We start from the raw sequence: 27,396 nt of genomic DNA, 5'->3' as shown, positions 1-27,396 counted from the left end.
TTTGTTCTTGCGTCTTGCCTGTCACTTGCATCCTTTTTTTCCCCCTTCTCCACCATACCATGCTGGTGATACATTCTGTGAAGGCTGTGGTTTGGGGGGGGGGGGGGGGGGGGGGGAGCGGAGAGGGCCTAGAGTGCTGAGAAACACAGACTTAAATTGGAAAATTCATTACCAGTGACAACTATGGATGACAACCATCACAGGTGCATTGAATGTCAGCATTTTGCACAGAGCCATTGTAAACACATGCATCATTTACAGAGCACCAACATTCCAGCTACACAATGCAGGCTCTTTTTTAGCTGCTTTGCACCGGAGGGTGTGTTTTTCAGCTCAGCTTTGCACAGACAGTAAATTTATGTCTTTTGTTTTAATTTTCTCCTTTTATTTGTGCCAAATATATCACTGACTATTAATTTGTCTGCTTCCTCTAATCTCCACATAGCACCGGGGTACCCTGATAATGATCGGACGCTATTCATTAGGAAGCTGGTTTAGCTTCATGTGTAATCAAACACCAAGGCCTGAAGACTAAATGAAAACAATTTATTTAAAAATCCCATTTCTGCTTTTACTTCAAGGAATTCAGAACAGACCATTTGTCACTGATGAAACATTTCAGATTCATTCTAAAACAATGTCAATATGTGCCGTTGCTCTGGGGTAGAAACAGGAACTTGCAGTCCATTAGGTAATCCCTCTCCCATCACACCTTCCCAAGTACATTTCACTTCAGTCTTTGCCTTTCTAACGTATTAATCTCTGTCGCCCAAAACTGCAGCCACCCTCTTACACACTTCTCCTCTTTCTTCGCTATGCCAAAACCATGTCTCTTAATCATGCTCCAAACTCCTTTGCTTCTTTCCTTGCTCAGTCTCCAAACTTTCAAAATCCAACCTGGATGGCATCTGTCTGCTACTTCCTAATTTACCTCTGTTCTTCTCGGTGCTGGTGGGGTGTGACATTATGAGGGCATTATATCTAAGCCCCTTGGTGAAAAGGTAAGACCAAACCTTTCCCTCATTCATAGACTGTCATTTACAAAATGCACAATGTCTTTACACTTCATTTACAAATTGGTAGATGACCACAAGCTGTTCAGCTCCTAAAGCTCATAGAACCCTAACATTGCACAACTGCAGTTTATTCACTTTCAAATGATAATGATCTGAGTGACCATGGCTGAAGTTTTACAGAAAAATGTACCACAAAACTGTAAATGTCACTGATTATTTTCCTTAAACCCTCACCCCATCCTTTTCAGGGGCATTGCAGCTACCTGTATGCTATAAAATGGTGGAACCAAATGATGTGATATGTGTCGGTCAATACCTTTCTACAATCCTTCTTATCTTCCCATCTTTCCCAAAGATGGCAACTTAATGCAGTGCTGCAGACTTCAGGAGAATGGCACAGTCAGGGTACATTGCTGCAGAATGCATGAGAACAAATCAGCCTCTATATATGTTATAGACACCAGAACACTCAGCCAGGGTACAATGCTACAGACACCAGAAGAATACAGTGATACCCCACACAACAAGAGGATCACTTTGTATCTTAGCCCAAGCTTCTGCAGTGAGCATAGCTGAACTAATACCCATCATGGCAATGTATCTACACAAACATTACAAAGTAACTGGACGGTGATTAGGAACACAGACCTAGTTGATATTTGGTTTCTCATCGACACCCCCACCGTAATCCTGGGTGACAGCAAGCTGACTCAGCACATCACAGTGGCTGAACCTGGGGACTGTAAGCGAGGAAGCCACATTGCATGACATCCAATCACATGACTGTGAAACAACAATTATGGCCTTCATTCACATTTACCGGAAAAATAATGGGGGATATTTTTAAAAGGTAAGGAACTTTTTATTGAGATAATCTGCCAACTTTATAACGTAAAACAAATCGTTGTTGAGAACATCTTTCAATATCCTCCCCTTGACTCGTCCAACCCATGCACCACTGAGGGATGTCAGGAACAAGAAGGCGTCTTGAAAGCAATGCTGTCTAATGTCCAGAAGCCACAAAGCGGAACACTCTGCAGGCCCAGCTTGTAGCATTATTGCCAGGACCGGAGACTTCACTAAGTTCAATTCAAAACTTCTTTCCCTCACTGCATTCTTAACAGTGACTCTTTAACTACTTCCCCATCAGTGACATCAAGACAAGGAGCAGGTACATCAGACCCATGGTATTCCCGACTGTCTGACCACGTCTTAAAAAGTTCAAAACCGTTTTGGATTCAGTTAGTTTCTTCTTGATTATTTTTGACCAAAAATAATTCCTCTAAAATGATAAAACCCGCAAGTAAATAACCTTCATGTGTACTCAACAATAAACTTTCAAAAAGGAACTGGATGTACGTTTAAAAAATGATAAATGTCAGGACTGTGGAATAAGAATGGGGAATGGGATTAATCCAGTAGCTCTTCCTAAAATCGAACAAGTGCAATGCCTTCCTTCTGTGATACATGTTGCTATTTTGTTTTAAACTACATCTTTAATTTTACGTCACCTATCATTTTGTTTCAGTCAGTCCTAACCTGCTTGGTAGCACTTGCAACCTGATATTTGGTTTGAGCCTGATAATTCAACTAGTGCTCATACCATAAAGATTTCATGCAAGGAGAGAGGAGCAGAAATATTTGATGCCTGGAAGCAGTTTGGAGTGGCCTATGTTAGTAAGCATTTATTATTCCTTGTAAAAATGAGTACCTTGTTCTATCATCATGGCTCGTCAATATATTGCAAGGTTGGAAAGTATAATAGTCCTTATCTGGGGCCTGCACTACAAAGTAAACAGTAATACTTGATTCGGCTAGCGACAGTGTCTTGTTCTTCTTCAATATTTACTGGATTCTGACAAGTCAAGTCGTTTTACTAAACAAATCACTTCTGCTCCAGCTTATGCTGCTGTGTGGTTCACAATTGTTATTACAAAGAACGAGATGGATGGAAAAGAGCTACACAATACAAAGCAAGATTTACTGGTGGCAACTAGAGTTTCCCATCTCACTGCCTTTGGTTAAAAACAAACAGTAAGCAGGTCTCTCTCTCACCCTCAGTGCAGTGGATATATCTGCTAGAAACGCTGTGAAGTAGATTCAGTGCTTATCTCATCAGGAAGGTTATTTGGTCTTGAAAGGTTAGAGGTGGAAGCATGTGAATCAATGGGCAGAACATGCATCAACTGCTTCTTCCAAAGAGCTCAGATGGTGACAGAACCTCTGTCTACACATTGCTAACTGGCCACAAAATCAAAGCTTCTTAAAGAATTACAACTTTTTCGCCACTAGCAGAACACCTCTTCTAAAGTCTCTAAAACAATCGAGCTCTATTCTTAAATCTCAAGAATGCAAACGGATTTAAGTTTTGACACTAGACAAACTTTAACCTTTAATAAGGCTGTGAAAAAAACAGCACCTTCAGCAGGTTAAAAAAAGGGGAAAATGAAATCTATATGGGGATGCTTTCCCTGGAGCATTGGACGCTGAGGGGTGACCTTATAGAGGTTTATAAAATCATGAGGGGCACAAATAGGGTAAATAGACAAGGCTTTTTTCCCTGGGGCGGGGGAGTCCAGAACTAGAGGGCATAAGGTTTATGGTGAGAAGGGAAAGATTTAAATGGACCTAAGTGGCAACGTTTTCATGCAGACAGTGGTGCATGAATGGAATGAGCTGCCAGAGGAAGAGACTGGTACAATTACAATATTTAAAAGGCATCTGGATGGGTACATGAATAGGAAGGGTTTAGAGGGATATGGGCTAAGTGCTGGCTATTGGGACTAGATTGATTTCGGATATCTGGTCGGGCTGGACGAGTTGGACTGAAGGGTCTGTTTCTGTGCTGTACATCTTTACAACTCTATGGCTAAATGTACAAATGTTAGGCTAGAGGAACAAAAACTGATGTTAAACATTTTTAAACATCTCAGTACAATTTAAAAACTTCAACTCCAAACTCCCCCGATCTGATCACCACCCCAGTTGGCTATTGTAGTTGATATAAGAATGGTTGGCCTTCAAAACTATTGACTAAAATGGTGACAAATGTTCAACACCAACTGTTGAAATTTGGAAATGAAATTCAGTTGGATAGAATGGGACAGAAGTGACAACTGTTCTCAGGATCCCCGTACAGAACGGTAACTCTTAAAAGGAAATTTGTACTTCCAGTTAATAGCTGAGCAAATATCACATTAAACTTTCACGCTTTAAGACATTTAATGGAACAACAGTCTACAAACATTTGACAAAGTATTATTATGTAGACAGATTCCAGCCTCGGGTGACTGTCTCTGTGGAGTTTGCTTATTCCCCTAGTGTCTGCGTGGGTTTTCTCCGGGTGCTCCAATTTCTTCCCACAGTCCAAAGATGTGCAGTATAGGTGAATTGGCCATGCTAAATTGCCCGTAGTGTTCAGGGATGTGTAGGCTAAGTGCATTAGTTAGGATAATCGTAAAGAAATAGGATAGGGGAATACGTCTGGGTGGGATACTCTTCAGAGGGTCAGTGTGGATTTGTTGAACCAAATGCTGTTTCCACACTATAGAGATTCTATGAAATATCCCAGAGAGCTCAACTCTCTTTCGTCATGAAACTAAAGGAACAGTTCAAAGCATTCTCAGCACTTTTCTGGAAAGTTCCCATTCTTCCCTGTTAAAGTACAGGCTGCTGCTCTTGTCACAGAGTGTAAATATTTTGTACCTTCTTCCCAGTAAAACAATGAGTCTTTGTTTGATTTCAAACAATGAAACCACCTAGGCTGCTATCACGCCAACTTCAAAACACCACTCCTTACCTCCCTTCGGTTTACTGCAAATTGAAAGACACGGTGCCAAAACGTTCAGAGTTTACGAACCTCTTCGTTGGAACACTAGTCAGCCATCTATTTGAAATATATGCCCAGGTGGGTCACGCAAAGAAAAACTGCTCTTTCTAATTTATCACACAGCACCCTGTCATCGTTCCTGCAAAATGTTCAATGCAGATATTACATTTCTTGAGCAGTCATGTGCGACTGCACTCTCACAAAACATGTTGAAGTGCCACGGTAGGCTTTTCCATCTTCCACAACTGCACAGCTATCCATCTTGCTCACCTTTCTGCCTTTTGGGAATATTGCTTTTCTGCATGCTCAACATCTTTGAGATTGAGGGCAAAGACGAGCAGATGAATTAACAGTTGGCAATGGAATGCACCCTATTTTGGCAAGCATTTCTGGCAAACAAATTTGCTTACTGACAATCATTAATTATATGAATGCCCCAGAAATAACGTCAATGCAGTATTTTCTTCCCCATGTATCGCTGAATGAAAGATGACCGACATTAGTAAAAGTTGAACCTCTGTAAATGAACTGGAGATAAGTCTGTCTTTATTTACCAAAAAAATACAATTTCCAAGTTGTCACATTGAAAAAGGACAACAATAAATCTGCTCCCTTGTAATTTGTTGTGAGAACACAATAATTTCATTTCATTTTTCTGTCGGTTTAAGGCCGCTTTTGTTATGCGATCAACTATTGTATAATGTTTTATTCCCTTATTTGAAGAGCTCCTGTCTGAAAAAGGACATTTTTCTATTTAAGTCTCATGTCAAACACTCTTTATTCTAGTCAGGAGGTTTTGCCTTGGGCTGCAAAATCACAGCCGATATTAAATTAATGACTGTGATGGTGTGATTAGTGGAGATTACAAGCTATTGAATAGAAGTCAAAGCGACATTCAGTTCTCCTTTAATACCCGGGCTTTTCATTATTAGCAACTAATAAGATGACTGGCTTGTCATGTGAAAGTCTACTTTAACGTACGATCTGATAACTTGTTTCAGATTTCAAAATTTCTCACAGCTTGTATTAAAAATATCCCCTAGCAAACACAGGTGGCAGGAAAGCTTGTCAAATTGCACTTTGCTACTCTCAGTCTGGTATTGACACAACTACAAGAATTAAAACTGGTGGGTTTTGCAAGTTGGTGTTTTCTTGTAATTTCTTTTCTGCGTGTAGAGTGGATTTTATAGAGGCAGTCCAAACAATCAATTTGGCTCATTTCATAATGATTTACATTTTCCTGATAGAGCATCCCATTTGGTTCAGAGAGCAAGACTGCAGAAAGATGTCGAAAACACTGTTTGAGCCTCATTAAAAGTAGTTAAAAAGCACTTAGAGACAGAGCTAACAATCCTGTCAGTTTTGTTTCTCTATCCAAACGGATTGCTGCCTTACCTCATACTCCAGCTCGTCGGCTCGATCCCCATCATGTGCCAAGTTGGGAAGGTAATCGCTGGCTTCATAGTAGTCGTGGGCCATGGGATGGAGAGAGTGACAGCTGCGAGGGAAGATACAAAAACTCAAATGAGAGCCTGAAGTGGCTAAAATCACCTTCTTCCTAAAATCATTCTACTCCTGACAGACTGTGCAGAGTTCTGTTCCCTTCTGAAACTTACACTAAAGGAATCATGGAACACAAAAGACACCCACTTGGCCCATCGTACCTGTGTTGGCTTTTCAAAAAGAGCAATCAATAAGTCCCACTTTCCCAATTCTTTCCTTTATGGTCCTGCATAACATTCTTGCTCAGGAATGATACATTGAAAAATAGAAACTGAAGTGCAGTCATCAGAACAAGTGTCAGCTAACATCAAACCTCTATATCTCATGGCACTGGAGTACGGTGTGCCAAAATAATTCCAATCACATCCTCACATGACTGCTACCAAGAATAAAGGACGTGCACCTTTTACATCCCAAAAGAGCTTCGCAACCCATCAAGTGGTTTGGAAGAGAAGTTGCTCCTGCGGTGCACAGAAACAGTGCTGGCCATCTGTGCACAGCAAGATTCCACAAACAGAAATCGAACAGATGACCAAATAATCTTTCTTTTCTTTTTGACGATTTCCCCGGACAACTAACTGTTTGTCAGGATGCTGCAAGGATTTCTCTTTGTACAGTACTGAGCACTTTGGCATCCATCTGACAGGTCCTTGACTCCAAGTCTCTCCAATAATTGGCTCTGCTAATAGGGTAACACTCCTTCAGGACTGAACTGAAGTATCAATAATGTGTTCAAGTTCCCAAGTGGAGATTGAAACCTTGACTTTCTGACTCGAGGGGTGGAGAGCGGTATTTGCCAGGACTCCTTTAAGAACGGTGACACCAGAAGCAATGCCACTTTCACAAAATGACAGGATGTGACATTCCTGCAGCATGTGCGGGTGGAACAACTTTTACCCCAAGCTTGGAAACATGGGCAGAGAAGGAACGGATTAAATCAGCCAGATCTCCGATCACTCCAGTGCAGCAAATATAAGCGCATTAATTTTTACAGAACCATTCATCACTGTTAATGTTGAAAAATTGAATTTACATACAAAATCCACTTGCAAAAATAAGATTGCAAATGCTTTGCATTTAAATGAACAGCTTACATTTTGAAGAATGTACAGGATTATTTCCACTCAAACATATTTGAGCAATTTAAATCGACAGCAGCACCTTCTGCAATAGTTTGAAGTGCATGAATGGCTGACCCATCTGCGTTTACAACTCAGCCGTCAACTGTGTCTCCAGTTCATTCATTACAAATCCAGTGACGTGGAAAAGGGGAAGCAAGAAATGGACAACAATTTTAAAAATACACTGCTACATAAAAGCAGTCCCAGTAATCTCCATCTCGGGGACTGGGTGCTCAACTTTTGTTCAGGTCCTCCTCTCCCTCAGCACTATTTTTCCTAATCCTTTCCCCAGTTTGATTCTATAGTCTCTCCATTACAGAGCCTCAATCACATAAACACTGCATTCACCGAGCTGGAGGAATTACTGTGATTCCACGTCAGGATTATTTTTCCTGGTATATTGAAGAGAGGGCTTGTCAAGCTATTTGGCGTTTTATCCTCCCTCCCCATTATATCCTTTCTGGTTTCCGACACACAAACAGAAACAAAATATCACAATTGCTAGAAGTCACGCATATGATGGAAACACTCAGCAGGTCAGACACAGCATCTATAAAAGGGACGCAGGATTCAATTTGGGGCAATACCTAACCCCTGAAAATGGGGTCTATTTGGGATGGGTGAGTCAAAAGGTCCCAAATCCTCAACCAATCCGTATGGACAGAGGTTAAGGTGGCAAGAACAGCGGGCATTCAACCAGCTCACAAGACTCGTGCCATTAATCAGCAGCTTTAAACAGAGGCTGGCCCTTCACTTTTATGGAGTTTTTATTCGTAACTCATGCTGGTTCGGTTTCAAGCGCCACAGAAACCAGGCAGGTAAAAGGATAGTGAGTGAAGCTGTCCATGGGCTGATTCTCTCCTAAAAGTCTTCAATGTCCTCTCCCACAAGTGGATCCTCTCTTCCCTGTGAGCTCCCACTACTCCCCTGTCCATATCAGTTGGGAAACCTGTAGAAAAGGAAAATGGAGACCGCCTCTTTTGGATTGGCCATTCCCAATTCCACCCCTCAGTTTGTGCCTGCTGATCTAAGTCAGACCATTCAATAATGTCAGTCCCTTCGCCTGTTATTGGGGTTTCTAAGCTCCCTCTTCTTGTGGTGCCAGGCTTTCGACTGCAGCTCAACCTGAGCCAAGAAGATGGTGAGCAAGGAGAGCTCACTTTCAAACCATGAGGAACTACTGCTGCAATGTCAGCTTGATCACTCAGGAATATCATTATGCAAATCAGTGCCAGCACTTCAGAGATGCCACTGAACAATTGTCCCTACTCATTAACATACTGAGGCAGAGCACACACATATTTGGACAGCGGTGGGGGATGACAGGACCTGCCCAATTCTATTAGTGTGAGAGGCAAATTACTTCCGAGCTCTGGCCTCAGACATATGAAGGTGGTGAGCAGTTCGTTGAGCTCTGATGCTTGGCTCGTTCATCCAAGAGGACACAGATGGAGAAACTGGGATGAGGTTAAAGCCACAGAAAAACATATTTTATTTGGACGGGAAGGAAAAAGTTGTAAATTGAAGAGCACGCATTCTGGACTCAGTGAGTGTCTGGTTATGGGATGTTTGCAAGGCCAGGAGAACACATATAAAACAACTTTTAATGGCCCTGGTGTGAGTTTACTCCACTGGGTGGGGGTTAAACAACTCAAGAATTCTCAACAGGGAGAATGCCTATTTCCAACCCTGTTTCAGATATAAACAATAGACAATAAACAACCAATACAACTTTGAAAACCTCTCCTAAAAATTGCTTAGCTTAGGGCTAAACAGTCTGAAGACCATGTAGGAATGTGGTTCAAATATGGTAACAGCAGACACACCAACTGAAATGCAGGGATGAAGTACTGTCGGGTTTAAAGGAATTTTGGTTCTGGAGGCAAAATCAGGAGCCAAAATATAACAGGCATCGGCAAAGAGACAAGGATGAAGTGTTGACTTTCTGCTTAAAGGCATGATAATGGTAATTTTGGAGTCCAGAAGTTCAGTAAGGAGAAAGACACTGTGGAAGATTTTTCAGTTTAGCACATCAGGACAATTGGCAACCATACTAATGTCAAGAGAAAACACCATTAACACGTGTAAAGGTAATGTGCAGATTGCTAGAGAGGTTGCTATGGAGAATACACCAATTAGATGATAACTGATCCTTAACTTCAATCCTTTGTTCATTGTTTAGTCTGATTGATCAGGGCACTGCACTGAGAAGTGAAACAGAGATTGGCTGTCACATATTTTGTTGGGTTGAACAGGGACAGTGTTTGTAAAATCAATTCTGGCTGCAAAGAACCATAGAGTTATAGAGATGTACAGCACGGAAACAGACCCTTCGGTCCAACCCGTCCATGCCGACCAGATATCCCAACCCAATTTAGTCCCACCTGCCAGCACCCGGCCCATATCCTTCCAAACCCTTCTTAGTCATATACCCATCCAAATGCCTCTTAAATGTTGCAATTGTACCAGCCTCCACCACTTCCTCTGGCAGCTCATTCCATACACATATCACACTCTGCATGAAAAAGTTGCCCTGTGGGTCTCTTTTATATCCTTCCCCTCTCACCCTAAACCTATGCCCTCTAGTTCTGGACTCCCCCACCCCAGGGAAAAGACTTTGTCTATTTATCCTACCCATGCCCCTCATAATTTTGTAAACCTCTATAAGGTCACCCTCAGCCTCTGATGCTCCAGGGAAAACAGCCCCAGCCTGTTCAGCCTATCCCTATAGCTCAAATCCTCCGACCCTGGCAACATCCTTCTAAATCTTTTCTGAACCATTTCAAGTTTCACAACATCTTTCTGATAGGAAGGAGACCAGAATTGCACGCAATATTCCAACGGTGGCCTAACCAATGTCCTTTACAGTCTCAACATGCCCTCCCAACTCCTGTACTCAATACTCTGACCAATAAGGAAAAACATATCAAATGCCTTCTTCACTATCCTATTTACCTGCGGCTCCACTTTCAAGCAGCTATGAACCTGCATTCCAAGGTCTCTTAGTTCAGCAACACACCCTAGGACCTTACCATTAAGTGTATAAGTCTTGCTAAGATTTGCTTTCCCAAAATACAGCACCTCGCATTTATCTGAATTAAACTCCATCTGTCACTTCTCAGCCCATTGGCCCATCTGATCCAGATCCTGTTGTAATCTGAGGTAACCTTCTCCGCTGTCCACTACACCTCCAATTTTGGTGTCATCTGCAAATTTACTAACTGTACCTCTTATGCTCACATCCAAATCATTTATATAAATGACAAAAAGTAGTGGACCCAGCATCGATCCTTGTGGCATTCCACTGGTCACAGGCCTCCAGTTTGAAAAACAATCCTCCACCACCACCCTCTGTCTTCTACCTTTAAGCTAGTTCTGTATCCAAAAGCTAGCTCTGCCTGTATTCTGAGAGATCTAACCTTGCTAATCAGTGTCCCATGGGGAACCTTGTCGAATGCCTTACTGAAGTCCATATAGACCACATCTACTGCTTTGTCCTCATCAATCCTCTTTGTTACTTCCTCAATCAATCAAAGATTAAGACCCTGTGTATTAAAATATTTAGGGATGCCAAACCATGAGCCTGGCATTTCCAGTGTACCACATTTGCACATTCTTATAGATACATCTATTAATAGATAGGCTCCTGTTCTTTGCAGACAGACAGACCATGTGCAAGCAGTCCATCTGGTTCAGCTGAAGACAACAGGTGACAATCATCTCTGGTTCATCTCTCAGGTGAACACCTTTACCAGGGTCAACCTTTCTTGTTTAAAATGTAAATGAAGATTGGCAGTTGAGTGCCTGTTGCAACTGAACTGGAGCATTCTCTGTGGTGATGCCTCAAATGGAATCTACTTGCCAACCAATCAGCACTCTCCTCTTGTACAGTGTTAACATTGTTTCCTCATTGGCATACTTGCAAATTGCCTTGTTCAGTGTGAGCTGAGAAGCTCCAACAAAAGTCTATTTCTGTGGAGAATATAACATCGAAAAGAAAAAAGTTGCTTTCTAAATGGTGGTACTAAAATAGAATCTGTTGCATATAATTCAGATGCAATTACAAATTAATTATATTGGGAACAAATTATAAATATCATTAATCAACTTGCTCAGATATGTTAGGGCACATCTGTGGAGCCTTGGGACTTGAACAGGAAACTCCTGGCTCAGATGGAGAGACTTTACCATTGGGTTACAATAGCCCATGTGAAACCATGTTCACAAAGGTAAATATACAGAGTTACCCAAATTTCTTAAGACATTTGATAAGGTGCAACAAATAAGTAACGAAAATGAAGGCACATATATTAATAGGATGCTCAGAAATGACCCGAGGATAGAAAGCAAACAGCAAGAGTAAACTGCTACTTTTCACATCAGTACAAACTGAGTGGTGACACTGCCCACAGATCCATACTAGGGCATCCCTGGCTTCCTTTCTTCTTATAATAAAGGATATCGTAGAATCCCTACAGTGTGGAAAGAGGCCATTTGGCCCAACAAGTCCACACTGACCCTCCAAAGAGTAACCAACCCAGATCCATTCCCCTATCCTATCACTCTACATTTACCCCTGACTAATACACCTAACCAACTCTATGGGCAATTTAGCATGACCAATTCATCTAATCTGCACATATTTGGTTTGTGGGAGGAAACCTGGGGAGAATGTGCAAACTCCACACAGACAGTTGCTCGAGCTGGAATCGAACCCAAGTCCCTGACGCTGTGAGGCAGTTTTGTTAACCCTGAGCCACCGTGCTGCCCCGGAACAGACAGCTAGGTCCAAGATTGAAGTTTGCTAATGGCGTTAAATTAGAGGGCATGACTGACTGAGAGGAAGAGTGGGGCAGGGATTGCAAGAAGAGGTGGACAAGTAAAAGGTGGACTGGACAGGTAACAGCAACAAATGGATGAGTGCTTGAAGAAAAAGAGAATTACATGGCAGAGTGAGGGGGGTGGTGGTGAAGACTGAGAAGTAAAACACTACAAATGGAATGAGTATTCCTTGAAATTCCAAGCATTTAACTGATTGAAATTAGAGAGCTGAAATGCAGATAATATTTAAGACCATAAGACACAGGAGCAGAAATTAGGCCATTCAGCCCATACACTCTGCTCTGCCATTTAATCATGACTGATAAGTTTCTCAAAACCCAATTCTCCCACTTTCTCCCCATAATCCTTGATCCCCATCTATTTCCATTTTAAATACACTCAATGACATGACCTCCACAATATCCTGTGGCAGTGAATTCCATAGATTCACCAGACTCTGGCTGAAGAAGTTTCCCCTCATCTCTATTCTTTACTACCTTTACTCTAAGGCTGTGACCTCCAGCCCCTAGTCTCTCTTTCCGATAGAAACATCTCCCAACATCCACTCTGCCAGGCCATTCAGTATTCTGTAAGCTTCAATTTGACACCCCCAATCCTTCTAAACTCCATCGAATAGAGACCCAGAGTCCTCAAACTTTCCTCATGTGTTAAGGAACCTACAAACAATACTGAAAATGTCGTCTGACCAGAGCCTTATAGAACCTCGGTAGTACATTCCTACATTTACATTCATGTTCTCTCAAAATAAACACCATCATTGCATTTGCCTTCCTAACTATTGACTCAGCCTACTAATTTACCTTGAGAGAATCCTGGATTAGAACTCCCATGTCTCTTTACACTTCAGACTTCTGAATTTTCTCCCCAGTTAGAAAATAGTCCATGCTTCTATTCTTCCTATCAAAGTGCATGATCTCTCACATTCTCAAGTTGTATTGCAACTGCCACTTCTTTGGCCACTCTCCTAACTTGTCCAAATCCTTCTGCAGCCTCCCCACCTCTTCAATGCTACCTGCTCCCCTACTGATCTTTGTATCACTTGCAAACTTAGCCAGAATGCCCTCAGTTCCTTCTCCGAGATTGTTAATGTACAAAGTGAAAAGCTGTGGTCCCAACACTGACCCTTGCGGAACACCACTTGTCTCCTGAGATAAAGCTTTTTACCCCCACTCTCTGCTTTCTTCAGACAGCCAAGCTTCTATCCATGCTAGCACCTTGCCTCTAACACTATGGGCCCTCATTTTACTCAGCAGCCTTCTGTGAGGCACCTTGTTAAAGGCCTCCTTAAAGTCCAGGTATTTTACATCCATTGTCTCTCCTTGGTCTAACCTACTTGTTACTATCTCCAAGAATTCCAGCAGATTTGTCAGGCATGGCCTCCCCTTGATGAAACCATGTTGACTTTGCCCTATTTCATCATACACTTCCAAGTATTCAGAAATCTCATCCTTCACAATGGACTTCACAATTTTACCCATAACCGAGGTTAGGCTAATTGGCCTGTAACTTTCCGTCTTTTGCCCTACTCCCTTTTTAAACAGGGGTATCACATTAATGACTTAAAAGAAATAATAGGTCCAAGGAAGGGCAAATGGGACCATGTCTTCAGGAACAACGGGATTAAAAACAACTGAAATTATATTTGTATCTGAATTAGCTAGGTTCAATGTCAGATGTGTGTTTGGGTACACTGTTAAAAGATGCCATTGAAAAGGTGATTTGGCAATGGCGACTAAGTATCAGAGATCATAGTTATGATGAAATGGGTGACAAGTCAAACCATGGCAAAAGACAAGTTTAAAGTTAATCCAATTGACCTTTTGACAGTCTGAAGGTTCGTGACAAGGGACATAGTGAAAGCCTCAGGACAGGTAGGTTAGGTGCTTCAGCCATGGAAAATGCAGGGTTACAAGAATAAGGTCAAGGGATGGGTCTGCATGGGATTTCTTCAGAGGGTTGGTGTGGACTTGTTGGACAAAATGGCTTGTTTCCACACTGTGAGGATTCTATATAAAAAAATTGATAATTGCTGATGAGTCAGTAATAGGAGAGACAGATTGAAAATTATCAGAGGACATAGGGGGTGTTGAAAGTAAAGGTTTTCACACAAATGAACATGGAACAGTTCACAACAAGGAACTATTGGAGCACAAACTAAGTTTAACAGAACTGACAGAATAACAGGTCTGGATACCTAAATGAAAAATACATCTGAACAGTGGGCAGGAAATGGAATTAGAGTGGGCAGCTCCAGTAGGGAGTCCAGCATTGGCAATGGATGAATGATTACCTTCAATGATGTAATTGTCAGACCACATAAGACCAAACAGAACTTTCATCCTTGAAACACTAGTTAAAGTAAACAAATATAATGATTGCAACAATCAAGAGAGTGAGAAAGGTTGTGTTCTACCTGTCTGATAACAGATACGGGCAGATGTCAGGTACTGGAGGTGAAGACGACCTCAACTTGGAGAGAGCCATGATGTGCTCAAAAGTAATTTCTGTCTGTGTGCCAGCATCCACAAGTGGAACTTCCTGGGAACTGCCATGATTCTTTGTGATGGGGGCCCGACGCAGAACCTGCACGACAATTGGGTCCTTGGCATTTCGGAAAGCTTCCACAGCCTCCTCGTGTGTGGCTTTTGAGAGATCCTTCCCATTGACCTGCAAAAGCAGAATGCACCGTGAGATCATCCTCTCCAGGAACATGCGAGGTGCTCACACACTGCGTAGACTATGACAAGTCCTTTCACTTTGTTCAGAACAGAACCAGTGCACAAAGTCTACAATATAAATGGGAAGTCTATTCAGAACTTAGGAGAGAGAGAGAGAGAGAAAGAAAAGTTGGGGGGGGGGGTAGGGGTTAGAGAGAGTGACAGGGTGAGAGGGAAAGGGGACGGAGAAAAGGTATTTTACCACCCAATGAGAGATAGGAAAGTGTGTTTAAAAAATCTAGTTTACCACACCCATGATAGTCTCCTCCAACTATTTTTATGGCAGCAAGTTGCAGCGCTGACTACATTTAAGTTTTGAAATATACCATGCTCACTCCATAACGTCAGATTCTGATTTTGACAGGTGTCATCTGGGAGAAGAGTTTGGGCAATATAGCAGCAAAAGGGAGGAGGGAGTTGGCAGCTCAACAAGTCTCTTTGACAACCTTTCTTGTGAGCTCAGAAAAGCAACTTCCATATCTCAATCAAAAGCCATTGCTTTAAAACGTTTTACATGTGGAAGAGAGAGACTAGAACTTTAAAAAGCTGGACTGAGTAACAGATTAGACAAACTCACTTAAGAAGTATGCAATATGGCTGAAGTAGTGCCATGCATTGCAAACATTGGGAATCTTGATCTTTAAATGTGTGAGCTAAAATGTATTGTTTGAATGTTAAGATCAAAGCAGCAGGATAATTATAGAATAGCAAGTAGGTGGCAGCAGGTTTGTTACACATGTTTAATCTCATTACTTTTCTCTGTCACAGAATATGCTTACAGTTTTGTTTCTCTCTTCTTTCAAACATGTTGAAATAGACTTCTACTTCTGTGCCCTCATTGATTGTCCATTCTCTGAGGTTAAATCTACAGCTAGTATTGATTAGCTATTTAAATCATAGTCCTCCATATTGTTACCCCTCCAAAACTTTCTTCAGCCCGACAATCCACAGAGAACTCTGCACTCTATCAACTCTCATCTTCTGCGCATCCTCCCAAATCATTCGGTATTAGCAGATGTGGCTAGCTACCTTGACCCAAATTTACTCCACTGACCATTTCACCTGTCTTTAAAGTTGAACATTCGTACTGTGCAGTTATGTCAAATTTTATCTGATGATGCTCTGGTGAAATTACTTGGGATACATCTCTACTTGAAAGGCACTATATAAATGCAAGTTGCTTTTGCTTTAGTAGAAAGCATCCTTGTCAGATCCAATCCTATCTTGATCCATCAGCCATGAGTCAGAAAGAAGCAATGGATGACAGACAAACTTAGGATTGATGACAGGGTTCCACTTTTACTGGCCAGGCATCCCAATAATACCTTGGGTAAGATCAGCGAACTCAACAGAAAATGTGGATGCTTCCTGGGGCTTTGCAAGTATTCATGGACACAAGCCAGTCTCATCAGAGCACCTCACTACCAACTCATTGCAGCATTTTGAAGTTGCGCCTTTAAACACAATTCTTGCCGAAATTCTGCTCATCTGAGCAGTGCTGTGGCTTGTATTCCAGGAACTAAATGACAGTGAATTACACTTCACTATAGCAATAAGAAAAAATACTGCTACACTTACGTTCTTATGTCAAGATATCCCACTGTGATTTGCAGGTAATGAGGTGCTTTTTTGAAGTACTCATTATGGTAATTACATGCAGCAAGATCCTACAAACAGTACTGGGAGAATCACATTATTGTTTTTCAAGGTGTCATTTCAGGGATAAGGGTTGGTCAGGAAGAACTCTTCTGAATAGGACAGAGATCTTTTATATCCATACGAGGAAGAAAAGGCCTCATGGTTTAATGTCTCATCTGAAAATCAGCATTTTGTATTTCACTCATTCATTCATGAGATGAGGGCATCGTTGGCTAGGCCAGCATTTACTGCTCATCCCCAATTACCCAGATCAACTACTTTGCTGTGGGTCTGGACTCATATGTAGTCAAGACCAGGTAAGGATGGCAGATTTGTTCCCTCAAGGACATCAGAGTAATGAGTGGGTTTCTCTGACAATGGATTCGAGGTCATCATTACATTCTTAATGTCAGATATTTTATTCAATTCAAATTCCACCATCTGCTGTTGTTCGGGTCCCGAGAACATCACCTCGGTCTTTGGATTAACAGTCCAGTGATAACACCTGCAACAGTGCTAGACTCCCTCAGTCCTAGTAAACTGAAGTACCATCTTGGATTGTGTAGTCATTTTATGGAGAGGGGAATGGAAACATAAACAACTTCTGACTGTGGTGAGAGCTCCTGATGAACCTCTGAACATGGTTGCTGCAAACTCTGCCATCCTTCCAATCGTATCAAACGGTCAAGCAGCTGACAAGAAAACTCCCGCAAGAAACAGGAACCACACTCTATTAGACTGATAGCAGGATGTTAGGATAATTGTAGTGTGCCAGATGGGTTGATGAATCTACACACATGCCATGAATAATAAAACCTATAGGTTTACAGATGTACACCATATTACTTCCATCCTTGATGTATCTTCTATGTAATGGCTCTTTCTCCTTTCTGATTTCCTGGTAAATATGTGCCAGATGTTGGGAACTGAGCTCCCATCTGAAGTGTAACTAGCTGAAACGTATTTTTTGGAATTGAGCCACATCAGTATTAAATACAAATGAGGAAGATATTGCCATTCCCCATTCACTGGGTGATTTGCGCAGAGAATTTGTAGTTGGGAAAATAGACCATCTGAAGGAAGACATTAACCGATTGGAAGCTGCGTGGGCAAATTGCAATTTGGAAGTAATAGACTGCAAACTGGCTGCTTTCCACCACAATCAGCATTATAGGCGCAGTCTTGTGTCTTGTCAAAACAATTTTATTATGCATGCCAAGATACAAAGCAGACAACTATTATATAGAAGAAGCACAAAAGCACATTGTATCAAGCACAGAGTGAATAACACAAAGTGCTGATTATGTGATTGTAAAATAGGTTATTTTCCCTTGGGCTTTACTTTTCCTGACTATCAGAAACAGACTCACCAATGGGTCTGCATGAGGCACTGAACATATCCCAGAGCTTTCCTCTACGACAGTTATGCATGGCATAGATTTCACAAATTAGAGTCATACAGCACTGAAACAAACCCTTTGGTCCAACTTGTCAGCACCAACCACACATCACAATCTGACCTAACCCATTTGCCAGCATTTGGCCCATATCTCTCTAAACCCTTTCCTGTCATGCAACCACCTTTTAAATGCTATAATTGTACCCAACTCCACCACTTCCCCTAGCAACTCAATACACACACCACCCTCTGTGTGAAAAAGTTACCCCCTCAGGCCCTTTTTAAGTCTTCCTGTCCCATCTTAAACGCTCTCCAGTTTTGGACTTCCCCATCCTAGGAAAAAGATATTGGCTATTAACCCCATCTATGCTCCTCATGATTTTATACACCTCTGTAAGATCATTCCTCTGCCTCCGGTGCTCCAGGGAAAATACTCCCATCCTATTCAGCCTCTCCCTATAGCTCAAACCCTCTAATCTCAGCAACATTCTTGTAAATCTTTATTGCATCCTCTCAAGTTTAACAATATCCTTTCTATAGACGGGTGCCGAGAATTGTATGCAGTTTTCTAAATGTGACCTCATCAACATCCACTACACTGGCAACAATGTCCAAACTCAATGTTCTGACTAATGAAGACAAGCACGCCAAACGCCTTCTTCACCACCCTGTCTACCAGCGAGTCCACTTTTTCGGAACTAGGCTACTGCACCCCGAGGTCTCTATATTTGGGAACACTCCACAGGGCTGTACCATTTAATGTATAAGTCCTGGCTCGGTTGGATTCAGCAAAATGTAACATCTCACATTTTACTAAATTAATCTCCATTTGCCATTCCTCGGCCCATTGGCCCATTTGATTAAGGCCCAGTTGTATTCTGAGGTGAACTTCTTCACTGTCCACAACATCACCTATTTTGGTGCTATCTGTAAGCTTACTAACCATGCCTCCTATATTCATATCCAAATAATTTATATTAATGGCAAAGACAGTGGATCCAGCACTGATCCTTGAGGCATACCACTGATCATAGGCAGTCAGTCTGAAAAGGAACCCTCTGCCACCAGCCTCTATCTCCTGCCACATCCAAGTCAATTTTGTATCTGATTGGCAAGCCCTCCCACAATCTCATGTAATCTAACCTTAAGAACCAGTCCACTGAGCGGAGCCTTGTTGAACACTTTGAAGTCCATATCCATAGAGCTTCCCCTAAAGCTCTTTAGTAATATGACCTCCTTTCATGACATCTCTATTTATTTCCCCAAGTTCCCTAGCCTCTATGTCCTTCTCCACAGTAAATACAGATACAAAATGTTCATTTATATCTCACCCATCTCCTGTGCTTCTACATATTGGCCACCACTTGATTTTTATTTTCTCCCTAGTTATTCTTTTGCCCTTAATGTACTCATAAAATCTAATTGGATTCACCTGAATTCTATTTGCCAAAGCTGTCTCCTTTTTGCCCACCTGATTTCCCTCCTACTGCCTTTATACTCTTCTAGGGATTCACTCAATCCCAGCTGACATATGCCTTCTTCTTTTTCTTGACCAGAGCCTCAATTTCTCTGGTGATCCAGCATTCCCTACCTCTGCCAGGCTTGGCCTTTGCATTTACAGGAATATATTGTCTCTGAACTTTCGTTATCCCAACTGTCCCTTGACCTACAAATAACCTCCCCCAATCAACATTGGAAAGTTTCCTGTCTGACATTGTCAAATAGGCCTGACTCCGATTTAGAATTTTAACTTTTTTGATCAATTCTATCCTTTTCATAACTATCTTATGATTTATGATCACTTGCCCCAAAGTGCTCCCCCTACTGACACCTGTCATTTGCCTTGCTTTATTTCCCAACAGAAGGTTAAGTATTGCTCAATCTCTTGTAGATACATCCACATCTTGAATAAGAAAGTTTTCTTGTACAGACTTAGCAATGTACAATGCAATGCTTTTGATTCAGTTCCTTCAAATAGCATGTTCTGCAGCTGGCCTGAAATCAGATTACATTGGACCTGGTATTGAGCATGATAGCGTCATTTAAGATGTATCTATGCAGATACACGAATGGCAGGGTGCAGAGGGATGCAGACCCTTAGAAAATAAGCAACAGGTCTAGATAGAGGATCTGGAGGGCTGAAGAGCCTGTTCCTGTTCTGTAGTTTTCTTTGTTCTTTGACCAACAAGACACAATTAATTGATAATCTGTTAGTGAAGGGATGTGTAAATATCAGCAGTCATAACATAATTGAATTTTATATTAAGTTTGAGAGAGGGCTGTGGTTCTATGGCTCTTCTTTAAAGTTGAAATAAGGGGAAACAAGGGGAATGAAGAGAGCCTAAAAGCAGAGCTGGCTGAAGTGAACATGCAAATTATGTTAAAGGAGTGGTTAATAGAGAAAGAATGGCAGACAGTTAAGGGGATATTTCAGAATTTACAGAATAGGCTTTCCAATGATTAAGAAAAATATCAAAGGATGGACCCAGATGCAGGTACAGGAAAGAATTAGGAAGGACCACGCGGAGTACGTTGCACAATAACGGTCACCTTACTTATGGAAGGATATAAATACACTGGACGTTTTTCAGAGAAGGTTTAATAGTCTAATACGTGGAATGGGGAAATTATAAGGACAGGTGACACTTTCAACTGGTGAAATTTGTAAGATTAAGAGGTATATCTCTTGTGGTGCATTGACAGTCTCCCTACCTCTGAGCCAGGAGACTGGAAATCAAGTCCACCTCCTTCAGATGTGTGTAATAACATCTTTAAACAGGTTGATTAGAAAATATGAGGAGAGGAAGAGGTGACTTGATTATAATATAAGATCTTAAGGGGTCTTCTCTTGGTAGATGTGAAGAGGATATTTCCTCTTATAGGAGAATCTTGGACGAGGGGTTACTTTTTTGAGATTGGGGGTGCCTAATGAAAGCAGATGAGGTGATTTTTTTTCTGAGCATCATGAGTCTTGGCAAACTTCTTCCTCAAAAGATTGTGGAAGCAGAGACCTTGAATATTTTAAAGCAAGCGATAAGAAGATGAGAGGACAGGCAGGCATGAGGATTTGGGTCCCGATCAGATCAACCATAAATCTTGTGAAATGATGGAGTAGGCTCAATGGGCTGAATGAACTACTCCTACTCCTAATTCATATAGAGTCTTGAGAAGATTTGTAGCTCAGGTTGAGGTTCTGGATGTAGGTTTGTTCACTGAGCTGGAAGGTACATTTTCAGATGTTTTGTCACCATACAAGGTAACATCTTCAGTGAGCCTCCAGATGAAGCACTGCTGAGATTCCTGCTTTCTATTTATATGTCTGAATATTTATTTGACTCAAAGAAACTCAAGCTTATAAATAGAAAGCAGCAATCAGCAGCAGTGTTTCGTTCGGACGCTCACTGAAGATGTTACCTAGTATGGTGACGAAATGTCTGAAAATGAACTTTCCAGCTCAGTGAGCAAACCTACATCCAGATCCTAATTCATATGTTTGTACACCTCACCATCAATGAAGAACCTTTAAAAAGACAAAAATCAGCAAAGTTTAGCAGAATAAAGAAAACACTAACTTGAAGAATAGTCGTACAATCTACTTGAGCTCATTGTAGATCACAGCTGAACACGTTCAAACAGCCAGATTGATCCAGGTGACTGGACTGACACAGCAGATACGTTGCCAGATGCCAGAAGTTAACATAATCAAGAGCCCAATTTCAATGTCAGATCCTTTTGTCCTTCATAGGAGAATTATTAGTTCACGTGACAAAGATAATGTTAAGAAAGATGGAAACTTCCAATGCAATGAGGATTTGAACACGTCTAGTTCACTAGGATGACATTATCTCCCCCCCCCCACAAGTAAGATGAAGTTAAAACTTGACATACTTCAATACAGGTGTACCAGCAGGTTGAGAGTAAAGATTTGCTTGAAAAAAAAGAGATGAGCCACATGTCATTCCATGGGAGAGAGACCAATACACACAGATCGCAGACATGGCCAAATAAAAGAATTTACCTGGTCTGAGAAGTCAAGATACTGCCAAGAAAAAAACATCGAGGTACCAGAGCAGCCAGCTTCCACAATGGACATTCAGGAGATTAGAATTTCCACCCCCAACACTGTGGGGTAACTATACAATTAGGAGGAAAGAGTTCCACTGCAGAGGAGATGTTGGAGATTTAAGGATAATGTAATGAACAAACTAGTGAGCTTAGCAGGAATGAAAATGAAAGATCCTCCTCTGGAGGAGTGATTTACAGACAACTGAATCAAAAGCAATAATCCTTAAGCAAAAGACCAATCTTCCAAATCTGAAGAAAATTAGTCCTGGAAGAATTGTGAAACCTGAATTTGTGAAGCTTGAGACTTCTGGAGAAGTGATCAATGTAGAAGTTGTTATGTAGTCTAATATATAAAGGTTGACAATGCTGGAAAATAAAAATTGGTGGGAAATGTCATACAAATTAATCGACATGAAAGAATTAATATTGGAGACTACATTCAGCTCCATCCATCATAGAGTCTTGGGTAGGGAAAAGAGCCGTCTAGCTTGAGACCCCAATGAGGTTCACAGATGACAGCCCTGGTGCCTGATAGCATTAGTGATCATGCCTAACTAGCCAATGTAAAGAGTACTGTCTGCTCCTGTTCAACAAATTGCATCTTCTCATTAAGACAAGTGCATCTTCTTACTAAGACTCGCCAATGCCTCAACATCTACCTCTCCACAACAGCTCTTAAAGGGAGTAGAGTTAGTGGTTAGTGCACTACTTTAACTATTTCTTGATAAACAGTTGGTTCTGCAGCACGAATGATATGGTCTTTTTTAAAATTGACACTCCACTGCTTTATGGTCACTTTCAGAAAAAGATTTCTGGAATGGGAAAACAAAGGGGTCAGTGTCTCCAATACATTTCACAGCAGAATAGCTTGTAGAAAGTAGTAAATTATGTTTTAGTGGAGAATAAAAGCATGATGTAAAATAATCTAAATATTCAAGATACATCCATGTTGGTATCATAGTGGGCATGAGTTACCATACATTGAATAAAAACATGTCCAGGAAAGAACTACAACACTTTTCTTTGTAAGCCTTTTGATTGGTGTTTTGTATTTTCCTTCAAAGTGTAATATTTTAACATATTTCACCCGCCACTGGCCCAGATTCTAATTGATTCTATTCTGCTCTTCATATTTGATTGACTCACTTGGTTACACTCTTGCTTTGGATTTGGAGAGTTTGAGGTTGAAATCTCTCCGAAACATGAACATGTAATTGATGTTGACAGGTTTGCGCAATATTGAGGTGGTGTTGTACTTGACATGTTCTGGATGAGGTTTTAAAGTACCTGCTCAGATACTTTAAGATCCCAATGCAATATTGAAGTGAGGACAGGGGGTTCACCCAGGTCTTGGTCAAAATGTAATCTTTTAACTGATGCCAGTAAATGAGTTCTTCATCTTACTTACACAATTGTTGCATTTTGTGTTGAAAAGGCTATCGCTGTAAATTTCAGAATCTGAACCGTGAAAGGCACAGTATAAATCCAAATGACATATTGTTAATCTTTGATGAGATTTTACACCTTAGGGAATCACACTGTATTTTTCATGAAATTATTCCTGAACTTTGCTTTGAAGCAATAGATTCTGATCATTTGTTTTCAAAACTGTTTGATGAAACCAGTTTGTCTTTCTCTATTCTCTCAGGAAATGGACATTTCTGGCAAGGTTGCTGTCACTGCCATTATTACCTGACCCATATGCCTGAAGTAGATGATAATGGGCCATTTCTTTGAACCATATCACCTTCTGTAATGATGGTTCTCCCATTATAATAGTAGGTAGGGACTATGACAATAAAAGGGTGTTCGAGCTACACCGCACAAAACGATTTGGACAATTTTGTACCTTTGGAAAAAACACCAGGAAATTATTGACACAACTGACTGCCACGTGAGCCATATAAATATTACAGATTATCTAGTGTCGAAGGCCCAGGGACGACAAGCCTACAATTGGATTTCCTCATTTTGTCCTGACCTGTTAGACCAACAGTGGCATGATGGAAAGGTGTTACACTGAGCCACACAGAACAGAAAGACCCTTCGCTACTCAGCTTGCATTGATTTAAATTTAGTTTACTACCCCTTGGATGGAGAAACATAAATCAACCAAGGGTCCAAGTTTTATTCCTGCTTGGTCACTTCCACGGTATTACATCAGATTACTGCAGCACAGAAACTGACCTCAGGCCTGCTGGTCTACATCAATGGTTATGGTCCACATTACTAGATTAGATTGGATTACTTACAGTGTGGGAACAGGCCCTTCAGCCCAACAAGTCCACACCGACCCATTCCCCTACATTTACCATTTCACCTAACACTACGAGCAATTTAGCACGGCCAATTCACCTAACCTGCACATTTTTGGACTGTGGGAGGAAACCGGAGCACCCGGAGAAAACCCATCTCGGCACGGGCCGTGAGACTGAGAGTATTCTCTGAGTTAAGACATCATGGGGAGTTTTCCAAGTTAGAACTTGGTGAAATGGCAGGGCTTGTGACAGTTTGGAAATCCAATTGTTACCAACGTCTCACTTTTCGGTTTCCTGACCGATAAGAAAGGGAGGGGACATTGCACGACACACTGACTCATTCAAAACAAAAGATTTCTAACAACAGGGATTCATCATTGTCAAAACTTCTCAGACCTGAGGGTGCAGGAATTTCAGGAACTCGGGTGGAAGGCTAAGGGATTGCAGTGAACTGATCTTGTCCAAGGTAAGGAAGAACATGATGAGCAGATCTGGATGAGAAAGGTCAAAGAATACAGGAGTATCACTCCTCCTAACAGCACAGAGAGTGCATGAGGAGAATGCAGGACCTCAGGAGTTTAAGAATGGGAAGTGATATCAAGTGTTGATACACAGAACTCCTCGGAGCAGCAGTAATCAGCCATCTTTCCAGACAGCTCCTCACATCCTCTTCTGAACAACTAACATTGACACTCATCCTTAAATCTGTGCCCACTAAAGACACATCCCAAAAACCCTCCATAAATGATGTACTTCCCACCTTTCCTCATGAGTCACTTTCGTAGCTCATAAGTCTCCACATCAAGATGCTTCAAATACAACATATCACTTAGAAGAGTAGCAAATGCAAAAGATAATTTGCACACAGCAAGATTCCACAATCAGCAAGGCAGCCAACCAGATTTTTGGATCAATGCTGGCAAGGAAGAGTAGAAGGATCCTTTTTCAAATTGGAATGTGGGATCTCCACCGTCCACTTTAAAATTTCTGTAATCAGAATTTGTGACTGACTTCGTGACCTGGCCAAAGGCTGCCGCTTGCTACAAGTGCTGCATTCCCTCATTTCTCACCCCTCAGTCCAGTACCAAAATGCTTCCTGAGATTAGGCACACAAGTCCCAATCTTCTTACTCAAAAGTCAAATTCACCACCGTTGGTGAAAAGTCGGATCCTCTCATTTCCTGGGCTTGATTCCGCACTGAGCAGTTCCTGCACTAATGGATACACTGCACAAATTCGTAAAAACTTAATTTAATTCTTCCTCTGCGTCTCATGTTCTGGCAGTTTTATCACTGATGCTCCCTCACTCATTAGCATTTTCAGGTTTACCACATCTTGGTTAATAACCTTTGTAATTTGCTGCATTCATTTCTCCCACAGTAAATTACCTGGCAATAAGGAATAGAACAAGTAGGCCCCCAAGGCAGCAATCAACAGAATGGCAATAGCTGTTGCAATTCTTATGCGTTCAAAGTCTATAGTGATTTCAAAAAGCACTGCCCTATCAAATTTGTGTGCTAATGTTAATATTGTTCATCTCCTTCAAAAACACACATTAAATAAAAAGCAAAACATAACTGGTGTCCATTTCACTTCCTCACGGCTTCCTCTTGTGAAATGTTATGAACCTTCATCCATCACTCCATACATCCTTGAAATCTCTTCCTTGATTCATCCTCCTTGTTGCAGCTTTCACACCTTCGAAACCCACCTCGATCTCTTATTGACCTCCCCTAATTGCCACTATTTTCAATACTCACTCTCATTATCTCTGATCCTTAAATACTTCAGCATGCTGCACTGCATCACAGCCACGACAAGACAAGCCATATTGAAAGTTAGGTCATGCTTTCTTTCTCACTGGTTCCCCACATGCTTTAACTTATTTGCACTCTCAAATCCATGGTACTCGTCCTTAACATAACGTTCAGTTTTAATGGTGGAGGTGTGGACATGATGGATAAGTCAAACCCTTATGCCAGCGACAAGATCATCCCTTTCTTCCATAAACATTACACATCAGCATACTTGAAGTTGGATACCCACACCTTTTTTTTTTGCCCTCCTTCTAATGTTTCTATGCCCTTCTTATAATGTGGAGACCAAAACTACTCAATTATCCGAGTATTGTCTGATCATGATACTAAACAAGTTCAACCAGACCCTTTTGGATTCCAATCACATAATTCTGGACACTATGTTCTTGTCAACCTGCTTTGTTATTTGAAATGATTTGTGAATCTGTACACTACACCACTTTACCGTTCTGCAAAAGATCTCTGAGTGGAGATTAAGCGAACGATTGGGAAGCACTTTCTGAATGGGTGGGAGAATCAGATTCAACACTGGCTTTCAGAAGGAATTGTATAAATACGGTTTTAAAAAAAGCAGGGCTGAGAGGATACTTTTCACAGTTGCCAGCTGTGTTTCTCAAGGTTGGGAAACTTTGCAACTTCAGGGATGCAACTTCTTGTGGGCCATGCAGAACACAAGTGTTCTACCCAGCCATTGGCCCTCATCCCTTGGGCCATCTATTCATGGTCTTTCACTCAATCCTGCTGGGCTCAATTACTTTCAAAATCTAATCCTAACTCTAGTTCCTTCTCTTACTGTCATGTTTCTCTTTCCCATCTCAGCACACAACTGCAACCTGCAACAAGCACCAATTTCAGGCTCCATACCATTAATTGGCTGCTGCTCCTGTAGATCTAAAAGTGGAAGAGCACAATTATGACACCCTACCATTAAACCTGGCAGGATGCCTATGTCGCCAGCCTTCCCTCCTTGGGAAGTAAGCGTGTGAGCTAAGTAGCAGCAGACCACAGGTACATTTCAGGCAAGGAGGATGAAAAATTCTCTGATTCAGCTCAACTTGCCGATTTAAGCCCAAACTCATTCTAACCTTTTTCTGACGATGAATAGGTCTTTGTCTTTTACAGATGCAATAGAAGACAATAAAAATTAATTCTATTGCACTACTGATAAAGACAGTTCAACACTTGTTGAAAC

General features: G+C 41.4%; 1 protein-coding gene across 4 annotated transcripts in view; it reads right to left on the bottom strand.

Annotated features, from left to right (window-relative positions):
- pdzrn4 (PDZ domain containing ring finger 4) overlaps positions 1 to 27,396 on the bottom strand; it is a 478,752-nt gene that overhangs the window by 28,109 nt on the left and 423,247 nt on the right. For all 4 annotated transcript variants that reach the window (XM_043709044.1, XM_043709045.1, XM_043709046.1 and 1 more), the window contains 2 exons: positions 14,725 to 14,978; positions 6,241 to 6,343 (listed from right to left, as the gene is read on the bottom strand). In XM_043709044.1, coding sequence (XP_043564979.1) covers positions 6,241 to 6,343; positions 14,725 to 14,978 — 357 coding nt within the window. The remainder of the gene's footprint in view (positions 1 to 6,240; positions 6,344 to 14,724; positions 14,979 to 27,396) is intronic.

The sequence above is a fragment of the Chiloscyllium plagiosum genome, chromosome 19 (genome assembly GCF_004010195.1).
Source record: "Chiloscyllium plagiosum isolate BGI_BamShark_2017 chromosome 19, ASM401019v2, whole genome shotgun sequence".
NCBI classification, from domain to species: domain Eukaryota; kingdom Metazoa; phylum Chordata; class Chondrichthyes; order Orectolobiformes; family Hemiscylliidae; genus Chiloscyllium; species Chiloscyllium plagiosum.
The sequence above is the reverse complement of the archived record's forward strand: the minus strand, read 5'-3'. Positions and strand labels throughout refer to the sequence as shown.